Source organism: Aptenodytes patagonicus, chromosome 6 (genome assembly GCF_965638725.1).
Source record: "Aptenodytes patagonicus chromosome 6, bAptPat1.pri.cur, whole genome shotgun sequence".
NCBI lineage: Eukaryota > Metazoa > Chordata > Aves > Sphenisciformes > Spheniscidae > Aptenodytes > Aptenodytes patagonicus.
In genome coordinates, this window is record NC_134954.1 from 20,233,725 (window position 1) to 20,250,977 (window position 17,253).

At 37.6% G+C, this 17,253-nt stretch overlaps 1 protein-coding gene across 2 annotated transcripts in view; it reads left to right on the forward strand.

Moving 5' to 3' along the window:
* The window catches only part of BCHE (butyrylcholinesterase), a 55,487-nt gene extending 43,204 nt beyond the window's left edge, over positions 1 to 12,283 (forward strand). For both annotated transcript variants that reach the window (XM_076341416.1, XM_076341415.1), the window contains exons 3-4: positions 4,945 to 5,111; positions 11,971 to 12,283. In XM_076341416.1, coding sequence (XP_076197531.1) covers positions 4,945 to 5,111; positions 11,971 to 12,098 — 295 coding nt within the window. In that variant the 3' untranslated portion in view covers positions 12,099 to 12,283. The remainder of the gene's footprint in view (positions 1 to 4,944; positions 5,112 to 11,970) is intronic.
* Positions 12,284 to 17,253: the final 4,970 nt, after the last annotated feature.

A 17,253-nucleotide genomic window follows, 5' to 3' on the forward strand; every position in this document is an offset into this window, starting at 1 on the left:
AATGCTACAGAAAAAGCAGTTCATTATGTATTTCTACAAGCACAAAGACATTATTTATTACATTCACTCCTATCAGGTTTTATACCTGTACTGGGGTGCTGCATGGGTGTTTTCAGGGGTGGGAACCACATTGTGCTGCTGGTAGCCTTCACACGGCTGCTCTGAAGCCACCTTGGTTACAACTGCGTGGCTCCTTTTGATTGGAGTATAGACCTGTGCAGAATTGTCCCTCATTCCCAGAGCATTCCCTCATTTCCCTGGGGTGAAACACTTACAGTATGCTTCTTATCTGATGCTGAGCTGACTATTTCCATAATTCTTAAAGGCTTTGTAATGCAACTGTAGAAAGTGCGCAAGAGATGGGGTTATTGTTGCTGCTGCATTCTCTCTAAGGCCGTTCCCCCTCCGTGTTATCTTGTGCCCATGGTAACACACTGTAAAATGGCATCCTATGAAAAACAGCTGATTGCCAGTACTGCTTGATAGCTACAAGGAATCATGAAAGCTAATAAAAAATGATTCACATTCACTCTCTCCTCCTTTAAACCAGCTGTTTAAAAGAAAAGGGGGCCAAATTGAAAATGAGCATCCGCGGTTACAACCCTGATGAAGCCAATAAAGTCGCACCTAGGAGGAACAGGTCTCCATTTGATTTCAGTTCGTACTGCACAGGGGAAGCAGAGGGTGCAGCAGCATTATCATAACTTTTCATTAATCTCGGTGGGTAACCCATTCAGCTAACAAGACACATGCCAGCAGAATGCCAGTCTGGTGATAACCTGCAGAAGGCACCAAGGAAGAAATTGCCTTACTAAATGTCTGTGACTGGTGGGGTTGCTGCTACCATGATGAGAGCAGGAGGGAGGCAGGCTGTGCATGGAGAGGCCACCTTCCCGCTGCTCCACACAATGGGGAGGAATGGGAAATCCTCTACAGGGTGAACTGTAGGCAAACGAGCTTGCTGAGCTCTTCTCAGAGCAGGTTGGAGGGAAGCCAGCTGCAACTGAAGAGACAATTAAGAGCAATAACATACTGCTCAGGTGAAATTAGTGTATGCTTCCTCTCAGGGAGCAATATCTCTATGAACAGCTTCAGCAAGGCAGAACAAATATTTGTCTGTCTGGGGTCTTCCAGGGAGACTGTTTGGAGGAAAGGGTTACTGGAGACTGGAGGTAAAATTGTGTTTTGGCCTGTGAATCTTAGATGAATTACGCCAACTCAAACTCACTGTGTTAGACAACTAAAATGATGTGAGTTGTGTTTTTCTTTTCCTCTAGAGAAACACACATGTTAACCTGACCCATTTACAAATAAAGCAGCTAAATAGGAATATAGTGAAAGCTTGGGACGATCTAAGCTAGCATGTGGTACAGTTAGTGTTTACAACACTCATTAGGAAGGTAAATGATGCCTAAAACCATTTTCAAGAGACTTAGAGGAAATTTTTCTTTGTGGACTATATCAAAATATAACCTAACATTACAAAAGAACCTCTCTGTTAAATGGTGATACCACAGCAGAGTGAAAAGTATTCAGAGCTCACTCACAAAAATAAAGTGAATATTTTACAGGTACTTTATATCATGAATGCTTACAAAAAAAAAGTTAGATCATGAATTAAATTTTTGTGTTTTTGTTTGATAAACCATCTGTAAGAGTAATGCTATGTAATAATAAATATGCAGTGAGCTAGTATTTTATTTCAAGGTATATCGATCATATTATGAGAATGGTAATTTATGTATGTTTATTATGATTAACAAAACTGTGCTCAGGTTGTTGCATTTTCCATCTGAGCCAAATTAACTTTCTCTTTCTAAAGTTGTTGAAGATGAACATTAAATATACAGAAGTTATCAGTGAATAAGCTCCTCTAAAACCCTCTTCATTTCTGTGTCAAATCAAGCATATTTACTATGAGTCTTGAGAATTAAATGTTATTGACAGTTATGGACATAATATACCCAAAGGGGAAAAACCTGAACTTAGTAACAGTGAGCAATACCAAGGAACTTCCACTGAGCACAAGATTAAAAAAGGCTTGTGAACTTCACTGAGAGCACATATATGTATAAAGGTAGAACATGAGAGCAGTTTTGCTGGAGATTGAGCTCAGAGAGAGACTGTTTTTCAAGTTAATGAGAAAATAAGTTTGGCTTCCTTAAAGACATATCTTAACAAAATAATTAACTATAAATGAGCTGCTGTACCACTATCAGAGAGTAGAAGGAGTCCAGTCTATAACTTCAGGGCACATGCAAAGAAAAAAAAAATAGCTGAAATAATGAAACAAATTCTATTTACACCAAAGTTTAAACACAGGTGGCTTGTTTTTGTTTTTGTTTTCCCCTTTACATTTCTTCTCTGGGAGCAATTCAAATAATTGTATTTTATTGCCATAAGACTTGTTCCTGCAAACATTAAAAAGTGCGTAGAAAAGGAGCTAGTTTCTTTCTAAAATATTCAGTGAAGAATCTCACATTTGAAGAAGCTCCAAACAAGATGAAGGTCTTCCCTGACTAGAGCTTATAGATATGGACAGAAGCCTAAGAAAGGTGATTAGTGTTTGACAAGGTAGATGCACAAGATAGAGGTTCATCCTGAAGATGCGTGGCCCAAGCCCTTTTGGGACACACCTTCAGGCCCCGTTGACAGCACTGAGGTGGGCAAAACTGGAAGGTACTGAAAAAGAGATGATTGAATAGTACCAGACGATGAAAAAGCAGAGGTTTGAGGAATTGGTAAAGATGATAGGATGGAGGAGGTTTCCATGGAAATTTTGAGCTTTGTTCCAGTAGAAGCAAGTTCCTATAATGTATCAGCAAAGATTGTCCATCCAAACATAGACAGAGACAAGGTTGTGCAGTGTATTGGATTCCTTTCTGTTCAGTAAGGATATCCTCACAATACTTTTAATTTTCTATATGAATATTGTTAAACTTTGAGTTTGGCGCAAAAAACAGGCAATGTTACAGCTTATTCTGGACACTGCAATCCTCATCATTAAGTTATTATCAAGAAGGAATGAACAGTAACTGTGATAGAACAATGAGGTCATAATTGTAACTTGTTCTTTACCAGTTAAAAATTATACTCCTGTGATGTCTCTGTTTTGCGGTAACTGGGAGCTACTTTTTGACTTGGGAAACCTTCAATAATGGAGCTAAGAAGGAAATTACTGGACATTTCTTTGAACAGTAGGCTTCCTAGAAATGCAGGGAGAATGTCATAATCAGCAGGTTCACATATTTCAAAATGCTGCGTTCATCTGACAGTTCTTTCAATCATTTTTAGTAAAATACATCTGTAACTATTATGTAATCCCCCCCACACCTGTAAATTATAATGTGGAATGTCATGATTTATTGCATAGCATAAAAGCTGTTAAATGAATACTGACAGCACCATTAGCATTCTGATCTTGAACTGAAGTGCAAGTCAGCTCTGCTTAAGTCATCGTTCTCATGAGCCACAAATAAATGTGCAGTTAAAAAGGGTGCCATAGGTTAATCAGAGCTGAATTAGTAAAGAAAAATTAGTAAAGAAGTGAGCAAGTCGGGAAATGACATGCTGAATCTCTTACTCTAACATCACTTTTCCTTAAGCAGCCAATGCCTGGTGCTAAAGATTCCAGAGTAAAGCAGAATACTAAAACATGGGCCAAAAACTTGATTCATTCTGAATGAACTAAGAGATATCGACACTATTTCAGCAGCTGAATCTTGTGCTCTGACTGCTCCCACCTACACCCAGTACCTTGTTCCCACTCCTGGCAAGCAGAACTCAAGTGGGGTCCACACAGCCTGGACTCCTCTCTGACCGTTGCCTTCTGGGAAGAGTCCTGGTGAAAAGTAAAGTACAGATAACCAAATTAACTTAGCTAATAGTGTTCCTAATTTATCCCACTGAGAATTACCAACTACTGTTGTTCTGCCCTAAACCCCAGATTCCTTGATATCAACTTCTAGAAAAGAAAATAAGTCCTTCCGCTTGCGCATTGCAATAAGATATTTAATTTGTATTCTTAACCTCTTCTGAGCTAACATAGTTTTATACTTTAAACAGTCACAAATCATCTTTTTCTGAAAATCACATTCAGTCTCATTTGTTCCCTATGCAATGCTCCCCATTTTGTTCTTTTTCTACACATTTAAAGCAATTATTTTTTTCTTCAGTCATATAGATACTACATATTGTCCTTTTTGGAGGGGAAAACTGAATGTCTGTCCCTAGAACCTTATGAATTCCATTGTATTATAAATATTTATCACAACTATTTTAATACTAACAGCTGTGATCCTTTAACGTGCAGAGCCTGTTTTATAAAGAGCCAAGTGCTCTGTACCTCTTCCCAGTTTCCAAAAGGTTTGAGACTGCTCATGTTTGGCACTCCGCTGATGGGGTTCAGCATTCTTCAAGGAGAAACTGTTCCTTCTTAATGAAGGATAGTTCTTTTCTCTCCCAATATAGCTCTCATCCAAAGTTTAGACGTTATTTGTACCTTTACTTGCATTTTTATCCGAGCTGTTTAGTCCAATCTATTTGTCTATCTGAAGAGGCCAGCAACGTTCAAACTAAAACATAAACCACTCAACCTCCCAAACTGGTTGGTTTGTTTCTTCTTAAGCCACCCATAATAATTTACAGCTTCTGTGAGAATCTCCAAATTCAACAAGTGTATTTTGTGTATGGTCATTTATTAACTTTTTTCCCCTTAGGTGAACCCAGGACACCCCAAAAGGGGAATATAAATTGTATTTTTTTTTCAAATGAAGTTGAAACAAAGTTTATCTTCTTTTATTCCCCCTGTTACTTACAAAAATATACTTCAATAATTCCAAACTAACATACTTAAGCTGAAATAACTGTTAAATAAAAAAGTATACTTTTTTGATGTGCTGAGGTATTCCTCATTCCAAATGAAATGTTTCTTTTCTCATTTAGAACTCCAAATGGGACCGTGATTAATGGAACAAGATGGCCAGTCTTCACCAGTACTGAACAAAAATATTTGACATTAACTACTAACACTTCAGAGATACTGACAAAATTACGTGCTCAGCAGTGTCGATTCTGGAATATTTTTTTCCCCAAAGTCCTGGAAATCACAGGTAAAAATGCTTTTATAGGTGCTTTTATTTAAACTTTTACACAAGGATCATTTGCTCGATATTAACGTGATACTCTCATTTAAATCTTTACATTCATATTTGTAACTGAATTTCCACGAGATGTTCAGATGTTGGACAAAACCATCCATGTTGTTGTGGGGGTGTACCCTGCAACATGCCCTATGCTTCTGGCTATGGGCTTACCACCCTGTAGCACCCTGTTATGCACAAGGACAAAACCTGGGGACAGGACAAGGCCCAGGACTTGTGCGGTGTGGAGCTTCTCTGCCCCAAAGTGCAGATACAGCCACAATGTGAGACATTTTAGAATGCCTCAAATCTCTGTTCTCAAGCTACCCACTGTGAGGGTCAGCACTGCCTAGCTCTGGATTCCTGGGATACTACAGAGAGCAGGAAAGACATGGCTGAAGTGGGAGCTTGCACTGGGATTTCTGGAGGCTTTAGATGTTCTGTATAAACTTCCTGTATCTAAGGTACATTGTGGGGTATTATATTTGGATTCTATTATTTATGGGATTATATTATTATGCAGCTAATCCACAGAGGGTATTAAGTGTGATGCTACTGCCAAAAGGGGATTCTGTTCTACATCTCACGTGAGAGCGCCTTATGTTTTTTTTCTAGAGTGTCAGTCATTGATGACAACAAGAAACTTCAGGATTTGCCTATGCAAAATAGAACTTATTTGTGCCTGACTGTGTATACAATGTGTTTATGAGATTTCACTACCCAGAAAAATATACCAGGCTGTTTGAAACTTTAAGCTTAGTTGAACACAAAGGACTCAGATTTTCTTTAGAAGCCCGATGCCACTGTTTTTGCAAAGCCCACTAGACAGACCAAGCCTCTGTGCTTCTGGACTTCAAGAAGAATTGATTTTATAAAGTGATTTTGCAGCTCTAGAACTGCATTCTGCAGTTTAAAGTGTGTTGGGGGGGGGGGGGAGGGGGGAGGTCTCATTTCAAAAATAAGATACACTTTTTAAATGTTAATTACTAATTTGCAAGTTTTCTGTAAGTTTCAGTTTGAATGTTAGTCTTAAAAATATGTAAACTTTCATGGTGCACAGATGATTCTTTCTGAAACAATTATTCCTTTCTCATTTGAGCTTATAACTGTATTATGGCTCAACTTTTATCCCCTCTAAATTCAATAGATGTGTTTCAATTAAATCAAGAGAAGCAAAATCAGTAGGAAAAATGAATAATTTATAAAGCATGCTCTGTGATTTTAAAATCACAGTATACCAAATTATGGATGGATTTGAGGGAGTTTTCTTGAATTCTGACAAGCCCTTTATGCTGAGCCAGAACTGAACTATTTTACATATTTCTTTAACCTGGCTGTGAAACTCTATGAGTAATGTGCATCTTACAAATGGACTGTGCATAACCAAATGCTCTGTGGTGGAGCAGAAGAGAGCACATCACCAGACATAGTTCAACACATCTTGGCAGGACAGCAGAGTTGCTTTGCATCGTCCTGTGGTGTGAGGGATGACAAAGCAACACTCTGGATCTGCCAGGAAACATAAATACATCATTTTGCCATATTCAGTAATTTACAACATAAATTTACATAATTTAATTAAAAGAAATTCCTGAGCATATTCCTAGCCAAAGGAAAGAATCTTAGTGCCTGGATCCTAATATAGAAATGAGACAAGAATATTGTCAAGAAGTAGTGCTGCTTTGTCATGTATCTAAATCTATCAGTCCTTGAAATATTGTAACAGAAATACTGTCTTTTTATATTTACGTTCTCTATAAAATCTTATGCAATTCTGACAAAGAAACCTTTAAGATCCTGCTTACAAACATGATATAATACTTTATATTGTAATAATTCTCTTTACTGAAATATTATTTTGCATATCCTATCTCCTTTTATGCCCAAAGGACAGTGCATGCCATAAACACACGTATTTCCTCATTTTCTGAGGGTCTATCTTTTCTATTACTTCTTCCATTGAAACATTCTTAGAAAAAGAAGGTTGCTTTAATATGATATAAGATGACAGAGAACAAGGAGTAAGGAAGTTTTATGTTATCATTATTGCAAGTTATAGTTCAAGTAGGGTTCAGATAGACAAAGTGGAATTACATCAATTAGAACCTGAAGAGGACAATTAAACCAACTTATTTTGCAGAAATTGCAAGGGGATTTCTCATTGCGCCAAGTGATCGGAATGTGATATGGACGTGCTTGGTAACGAACTGCTTCTTTAGTTACTGATCCACTCCTGGCACAAGCCTTGATACCCCCTTGAGGTCTTCTCAGCATGCAATGGCCAGCTCCAAGTGTTTTTAGCATCTGAGCAAGCCTGTTCCCATGACAGGCTGGGTAAGACAGGTTCCTTGAGGCAGTTAAATATATGAGAGAGGAAAATATTTAGTCCCTGCCGTCTTTATGGTTACATATTTTCCATTTTCCTCAAGTAACCAAATCAGATATGTTCCAAAGAATTTGTCATGGTTATGGATTGAGAAAACTAATAAGAAAAAAAAAAAAGCCTCACACACTAACACAACAGTAACAGCCATATATAAAATACCGGCCTTTATATCTCTAGAGGAGTTTGTATGATTTGGGAATATTTCGCAATGTCTTCCCCTTCAATTTCAATATATAAAAGTATAACCGAAGACATGAGTCAAAACATGTAGTTTTGTGCCTAGCTTGATAATAATCACTAGCCAGGTAAACTGGACCTAGACATGCCTTATGGGGGCTCTCAATTCCAACTAGACACATATTCTACACACATTTCAACCCTATTGCAAAGACACCGAGAATACCCTCTGATAGTACTCACCCTAAAACAAGCTGGGACCATTCAGCATTTAATGTTTCATTCAAAGGTGTGAGCACTGGGAAAATCACCAGAACTTTTTCTGATGACTGCATCTGAAAGAAACACACCAGAGGGACAGTAGACAGTAAGTGCTCTTAAGTAGCTTTTAGAGCAATCATATGTTAATTATAAAAGCCTCTGTGTTAGACTCTACCTCCTTAACACGATCTTTAATGCATCTAGAGCCCTAACTATTTATATATGCTTGTTTCCTCTTGATTACAGAAAGCTGCAGGCAGCCAATCTTTTCATTTGTGTTCCATTGCTATTTTAGTGTGCCTAATACATATTTTTCTATTTTATTTAATATTACTGCATCATATATCATCTATAGAGAAATCAAACAAAGTAGCTAATATAAATACGTTATATTTTAAAACAATGCTAAACAGATTTTGAATGTGGAGACAGAGAAAAGTTCAACCTCTTGACCAGTGAAAAAACAATTGTATTTGCTGTGATCCTCCAAATAGTATCTGGATTCTATATAGGTAAATACCCAGGGTAGTAAGAATATTAAAAATGTGACTAATTAGAAAATTCACCATCAGAATTAGTTTTCACTTCCCACAGAGCTAGACGCTGCACTCATTATGCGTGCAGAAAAGTGAACTAGTCAAAAGTAACTTCACCAATACTACTGCACCTACCGACAAAGTAAGATTGTACTCAGTGCACCTATGGGCAATAAGCTATGTAACTTAACAGTCTAATTTCTTTCTGACTCCAGTACCTTGCATCCCAGGTCATAGGAGAGATAACAGCCCTTACAATATTTCGTCTCCCAGAGAGGTCTATTGACTTTTGGAAGAAGAAAATAAATAAAAAATCTGAAGTCCTTAAAAATACATATGAAAACAAATATACTGTTGTGGTTAAAAAAGCATTGATATTCAGACTTTGTGGTTAAAGAACACTGAATAGAGATACTGAAATATAGATACTATTTGTTTTCTCCTTTTGAACATTTGTGTAGAAACTATCACCATGAGAATCTACAGCATAGATAAACTCGTAGCATTTATCATACTAACGAATCAAGAAGTTTGCAGGTACCCACATTTATGACCTGTTAAGGACAGAAAAATTAATTCTAACTTGTTATCTCTTATTAATTATACTATATCATAACAGCTATATGGCCTTTGTCCCAATCTTACAGTTAATACCACAAAAATACATTTAAGATTAGCACTTTATTGGCACATCTAGCAGTTCAACAAATGATGGTATGGAGATAAGTTTAACTTTTCTATAATGCCATTAAAGTAAAGGCTGTATGCCTGTGTGAAAAGAAAAGAAATGCCAGCTGTCTGCACTGACACTGCCGAAGAATAAAAAAAACACCTTTCATTTTTTTTGTCTGTTAAACTGGGACCTTTCTGAGCACTGAGGTATGATTCGTTGCCTACTGAAACCTCGCCTTTTCTCCTTGTAAACTTCACTGGGCTTTGCATTAGGCTAATTGGTATTACTATAAAGTTTGTGATTGCCTAAATGACTGCATATAGCAAAATAACCTCACTGTATTATTAGCTGACTTCCGTAGTACTGCAGCACATTGTAGTAACCAGTGCTCTGAACTGTAATATTAGTCAAGTCAAATTCTCTAATCATCTTTTTTTTTTTTTCCCCCCGCCTTCTAGCTGTCAGCTCATCTAAGTCATGGGTGGTTGCTTCAAAGAGATTGATGATGTTGGTGATAATGGGATGCATTGACTTGTGACTTCAATTTGGATCTTATCACTGAAAAAACCCAAACAAATGGGAATCCAAGTTCTTATTTCAGTGTTTTCCTTCCCCCTTTTGTCTTTTAGATTCATAATGGTGGCTACTCTGAATTTCTCGTTGTCTGCTTTCTGTAGCTGACTCACTTCTTCACTGTGATCTTTAAGAATCACTGAAATGCCTCAATTTATACTCTAGAACAGTGACTTTTAACTGAAGATGTGTGTATGGTAGAGGTATTCCAGTTTCTAAAGTCTTTGGGCAGACTTCAAACACATCTAAACCTGAATACTTAAAGAAGGAACAGAGTTTTATTAATTCATAAGTGGAGGCTTTGCCTGGATAAATAAAACTGGATACCCATAATCAAGAATAGGACAAGAAATACAGTTGAGGCATTTTTCTCCAAATAATACGAGTACTGGTTCATATGCTAAATTTCCAATCCATTTGACATATGTGGAAAATTTGGCTTTACCCGAGACCCTGGCTACATCTTTAAATTAAGAAACGTGCAAAGGAGAGTTCTTAGAGTCAGGAAAGTAAAATGTTTTGCATGTCTTCTCCCCATAGTCCTGTGAGTCATATCTTCATCGCTTAGTAATCAAAACACAGTTTTATTGTTACCAGTATTTAAACTCCTCTTTGAGTTAATGACAATTGCGGCCTGCAGAAGAAATTTAAAAATGATCTGAAATTCTTTGATCTCCAATGTAACCAACCTTATTTACATCTTTGAACTGAGGGAGAGGAGCGCGGTTAATTTTTTAATATTTTTTCCTATATTTGTTCTTCACAATTTCCCTTTTGACTACAAGAAGTACAGAACCTCCCCAAGAAAAAGTATCTTGGTTTTATTTCTGGTCTCACTGAAACCAAGAAGTAATGTAAACCTCATTTCAAAGTCTCATTAAATTGCCATCTGGATTTCCAGACCAAAAAGGTTTGGAAATGTTGAGCTAAACTGCAGATAAGCAACCAAATTACTGGATGCTTCTCCAAACTAAATCTCTGAATCTGTTAACTCTCTTTCCAGAATATTTTCTCTACTGATGTGTAAAACACAAAAGTATTTCATTTACACATAACCAGTTAAACTTACAGTGCTAGCAGATAATTAAAAAAAAAAAAAAAGGGGGGGGGAAGGGTGTATTTATGGAGGGAAAGGGCCTATTCTCTACTGCAGCAGAAGAACATAAAGTCAAAAGAGCATAAAGAAACCATGGAACTGTTACCTCATGAACACAGTTACCAAATTTTTTTGGAAGCAAGCTGTGTCAATATGGGACACTGAGATAATTAGGTCCAGAATGAATAAAGGCATTCATAGATTATAAATAGTTTCTAAACTTTAAGAAAAAGTCTACAACTGATCCAAAATAATAAGCCAAGTACGCGATACAGCCTACATATGTTATCTTTCCTTTAGTTGCTGTATGGGTTGTTCCTGCAAGGTCATTGCATTTCTCCCTAACATTAATTACCTTTTGGGACTGGAGGAAGTGATCCCTGTCCATAAAATACTCTGGGAACCTTGTAAAGTGATATATTTTTATTACTCCTCTCATTCTCACCCTCTGCTCTGATGCCTATAACAAATTTGGCAATAAATATTGCCTTGGGACACAGGATTAGTCAGCAAATGCTTTATAGGCTAGAATGAAAAAGAAAAGAGAAGATGGTTTCATGTTGACATAGCGCACATTTTACAGTATCCTTCTCCAAACTTGTGCCCCTTACGCATTAAACTTGCGGATTTATTCCGCAGTAGGGTGAAATCCTGGCCATCCATTGAAACTATCAACAATACTGTAGTTGCCTTGAACAAAGCAGTGATTTCATTGTATCTTTACAAGCACCTATCTCGGTTTGCATATTGTAGTCTTCAGCGTATGTAGGTTTCACTGTAGAGTATACTGAACCAAAGTAATATTTTGAGGATTTAAAAAAAAATAATGGTGGCTTTAAAATGACAAATTTGATGGACAGAATATTATCCAAAAGCAACAAGTCCATAAGTATATTTATTACCCTGCAATGTGCCAGAATGATATCTTTGCAGTCCTTCCTTCCTTCCTGATGTGAAAATAAAGTGTTAATCACAGAATTTTCAGTCATTCCAGGTTTTAGAAAAGAGGCAAAAGACCATCCTATAATGTATTTGGAGCAAATGACATTGATAATCAAAATTATTTTTCAATTAGCATATAAAAAGATTCAAATTTAGATTAATGTAACCCATTTCATGTTTTACAGGAAATATTGATGAAGCAGAACGAGAGTGGAAAGCAGGATTCCATCGCTGGAACAATTACATGTCAGACTGGAAAAATCAATTTAATGATTACACTAGCAAGAAGGAGAGATGTGCAGGCTCTAATTAATATGTTTACCCTTTCCAGTATGTCCGTATTACTGTTCATCAGGCAAATATACAGGTAGCTTTCTAACACATCTAGCATTAAATATGTTATGCAGATTAAAAAATGTTATGGATATCATTTTGATTCCCCAGATCTTTCATTTATATTTTACCTCATATCTCAATAAACAATATAAGGCATCTGTACTCTTTGAAGCTTCACTGTGTTAAATAGGACTATAGAGATTAAAGTCTGAAGATTAATGATGTACATATTATTATAAACACTAGCTGCTTAAATTCACACTTCAAAGAAACAGTGTAATCTGTTATAGAAAAATGGATTTTTTTAATAGAAATAGCAGTGTCTTACAGTATTGCCATGCAAAACAATTGGTTTTGATCTTTAACTGCAATGCCACCACACTTAAACCTTGCTTCAGACATAATTTAATTGACATAAACATAAAGAGAGAACAACTTTGCTGGACACACCAAATGATATTTGCTTGTTAGACCAAAAATTTTTAAGACTGCCATTAAAGCCCAAATCATTGCTTCTTTATGGCCAAATCTGTAGGACAAAGCCATAGTAGGAGAGTATTCAAACTATGTACTGAAGGCCTAAATCATCAGCACTCTGTGTGCAAATGCAATAGTGAAACAAGCCAGAAAAACTGATACCTCTGCTATCCTCATTTTTCAAGGAGTAAAGACCTATGGATTCACAAAGTAATGAACTCTCAGTTTTCCCTGCTCAGGCACCCACTGTCTTCAGCTGGTAAAAGTCTCTGCTATGGAGGTAAGCTTCAATTATGATGTATTTTGTCCACCAAGTTGCCTCCCAGTCAAGGGACAGCCCCACATTTACCGGAACATGACAGACAAGTTTTTATACCTGCAGAAGAGCATTGATCTGCATGTCAGCAGGTTCATCAGAAATCAGCCATGAAAGCCCTGCTCAGCCAGCCAGCTCTCAGCAGAAGAGTGGGACCTGGCCACAAAGCCCTTGCTTCTCTCAGGGAAGTCTGGGAAGCATATCACTGCAGAGGGATATTGTGACCTTGGTGGGAAGGACCCAGCTCTTTGAGATGGTCAAGTGAGCTCCAGTTGCCATGCAAGTAGGCATCTCCTGGATTCCTTTTCACCTACTCCAGCTGAATCAATTAGAAGCTTCTAAAAAAACCCCTTGGATAACTCTTCTTCCTACTTCTCTGAATCTAGATGGGGTTAGAAGTTGTATGCCTGAATAACACCTTAATTAGCTGCTTTTCATTGGCCCAACTGGGAAGAATAAATACCAAAAATTTGATAAACATAAGGAGTATGTAAAAGCAACAATTCATCTCATAAATAAATTATCCTGAAGCTTTCTGTAAATGTAATAGCATTTCAGTGCATCTATTTTCTGTTCTAGTGATTGCAAGCTCTTGCAAAATTCCTTCTCAAATTGAGTAGACTGAAGAGATCTAGATATTGAACAGAGAGTGTTCTCTTTCTGGCAATCAGTTTGACCACACAGGATCCCTACACTGAAAGGATTTATTTTTACAGAAAAGGCCAAATTCTGCAACAGACTATGACTTATCACCTTTTCAGTTATTTCTAAGAGAATACAATTATTTCCCAACTAAATTATGGAAAACCACCTTTTAGCACAGTATTTCCAAAGACTACAATCAAACCTATACAATCAAAAAAACCCTGGTCATTTTTGAGCAAGCTGATTAAAATTTGAGATTATCTGGGATTAAAAAGCCCTCTTTATGCAGCACTTCATGTTTATACCACAGGTAATTAACTAATTACATACATTAGCACGGTTACTGCTATTAACAGTCACATGGAGAGCTGCGTCAGTCTACAGTGTATTGGGTATTTATTGGCTATTCCTCAAGCAACTGATGAGCTACTGAAAAGAAACACAGAAGGATGAACTTTCTGTCTATCATTGAGCCAGTTCTGGTACTCCCCATTTTATTTATGTGGTGTGCTTCATAGACATGTTGGGTGCTGATCTGCCACAGTGAGCCTTGACAGCACCAGCAACACCTGAGCATGTTTAAAAGAAACATTTGTCTCTTTTGATATCCTCTTCTTCGCTATATTTCACTATCTGTCTAATCAGCCTAATCAATAGGGAAAAAAAAAATCTGAGCTAATTAAAATACACAGATAACCTTTGGGAAGGGCAGGTTGCAAAGCAGTTTATAAAATATTTTGCTTGGAAGATGTCCTTTGTCTGTATGTGCTGTGAGCTAGGCTGGATAAGGTCTATCTGAAGACTAATATCCTTTCCACAGTATGCGTACCATGCCTGTGACGTTCTTAAGAAGGAATAAGGATGGAGGGAAAAGGAAAGAAAAGCAGAATAAAATAAAGGTTAAACCACTTTTTGAAGTGTGGTTTTACTGATTTTCTTGGTGTGAATAAATTGCTAGTTTTGTATTTTTTTCATATGCTGGGAAATAATATCTCCATTTATCATTCATATGAAATCAATACATCATGTAGTCATATATTCATATCCCACACTTATGCAAAAACAGGAAAGCCTTAAGTACTTGGATGTAAGCGACTAAAGTAATGAAGAGTGAAAAAAGACCAGTCCCCATTGTGGGTAGCTTCAAACTAAAGGTCAAACAAATTTATGCCAGAAATTGTTTGAGGATACTGTGTCATTGCTTAAAATTATGATTACATATTAGAGGGGTATCTCACCCAGACCTCACTGAAGATGTAATGTTGTTAATTAATGTTTTCTTTTGGTTCAAAAGAGGCAAGAAACCAAGGTTTCTCTGTGAAACCAGAGAAAATATGTTGATTCTTTCTTACCATCCTTGATATCCGAAGCAAGAATTCTGAATTTAGTCCCAGAGTTGCTGAAAGATTATAATAAAATGAACTGCAGTGCCAACAAAAATGTTGGCGTTAAACCAGTTGTCATTAGGTTTATAAGCTAACAGCATACTGATTAAATTACAGACATTTCACACATATTTTAGAGATAGTCATAAGAGGACTGAAGTCAGAAATTTCCCAGCAAAACTCTGTTTAATTAAAACCACCAGTTTTTGCATTTTAAATGTTTTGTCTAAAGGAATTTGTGTTAGATAAGCTTTCAGTAAAGTTAAGCATTATTTGAGTGAAATCCCATCTCTGCTCCTGCTGGAGTATCAAAAACTGAAGGCGTTGGGATGTTCAGGGTACCTGGTCTAGGGCACCCTGGTCTGCATAGCTGGACCAGCCAAGGTTGAAGCTTTCTGGCTTTGAACAGGTGCTCTCAAACCCCAAAAGTTTTCTCTAGTAGAACTAAGACACACTCCCCCACCCCCCCCAAAGTTTCCAGGCTTCCTCCGAATTCCAGATTTTACACTCATAGCTTGGATTTTTGGGATGGGTGCTCAGACCTTGCTGTTCTAATCACTCTAGGTTTATCATACTGATAAAGCCAAATTTCTGTTTAAGTGGAAGCCTGGCTTTTTGGCCCTTTTTGGTCACTAGAGGCTCAGGCTATTTATAGAGCAGAGATTACTGCTCTATAAACACATAGATATATGTGCCCAATTTAGATCTTCATGAATAGCCAACTCATATGCATCTCTTAATAGAGATTTGTCTCTGCTTCTTGCTATCAGCTCATAGTTGGGAAGGTATCTTTGCAACATAATAATTAAAAAAAAAAAGGACTTATATTCCTTATTTTAAGTAGAGTGTTGGAGAGAAAATGATCTTAGATTATGAAAAACTGATGGAACTTCAGAAAAATGTATATATGTGTCATGATGTATAAGCTTAGTATGATCTCTGTAGGCCTCTAATGTTCCTATCACAACAGATCATCAGCAAGTGATTTGGCCCATTGTCATATGCAGATATCATAGATTAATCTGAACGTAACATTAACAGTGGAGAGATACATATTTGTCTTCGTCAACACCATAACATTGTCTTCTCAGGCTTGACTATGGTTCATGCATTTCTACTGGCTCAGCACCAGTTCTGCAACATCAGCAGCGGCTATTTAGGGGAACATAAACGTCACAGTACTTCAGTTACACCTGCAGCATGTCCAGCTAGTAAAAAGTAGCCTATGCTGCCACTGCCAAATGCCAGCCTGTCCACAGAGGGCTCTTGCCCTTCTTTCCCCTCCAGTTGGGGGGGGGGGGGGGGGGGGGGGGGAAACAACCCAAAAACCAACACCAAGCGGGCGGGGGGGGGGGGGGGGGGGATGGGACACGACGACAGGGGGACAGACACACCACCAAGGAGAAAACAAAACAAAACACCAGGGGGGGAAGACCACAAAAACCCCAGTCAAGCACTTTTGTCCCAGAATGATCAACAACTGAAGGGTTTAATACTGTACACAGAGGTACTAAGTAACCCAGTGTCTCTGTTCCAATAACTCCAGCCAAAAAAACCTCCCACTGAATTGCAAAATAAGTTTAGGAATTTGACAGTGATTCAGAACATGGGGTGAGGAACGAGACTGGCAGGTTTGGCTCAGGCTTGGGGGCTGCTATGGAAAGTGCTAGTGCCAGCTGACTACTTTCTCACTATCTTTTCCAATCCCTGGAACTATGGGCATTTGCCAAAAGCTCTGACTGCTCTTGGCTAGCCAGCGAGTCTAAAACCAAGCACCTGTGTAACAGATATGTGCCACTGTACATGTTTACCACAGCTGATCCATCTGTAGTACATGCCACATGCCTGTTGATTTACTCTAGGTGGATTGGGAGCAAGAATCCATTAGAAAAAAAAAAAAAAAAGGTTCCTGGCTAAATTACATTTCTCTCTTTCTCATTGTTCTGTTTTTATTTGTCCTCATCTGTCTGATGTTCTAGGTGGGTTTTCCATTGCTAGGTGATTGCTGCTTTATGAAGGTGAAGAAACTTCTTTTTTTAAAAAAAAATCTCTAGCAAAATAGAAAATTTTAGACTGTTTGATACTGTATCTTTGGGATCGACAAGAGGTATTTGGCAACTGTGTGCACATGGTTAATATTTAACAACCTTGACTCGGTTCTGTGAGCTGAGAGGACCACTCCTTTAAAATCACGTGTATCTTAGAGACTATGCATCCATACATACATAGAAATACAGGTTCATAAGCAATTGCCTCTCAACAGTATGTTTCTAACCTTTGCAAGCAACATGGAGTTGGAGGCTTATATG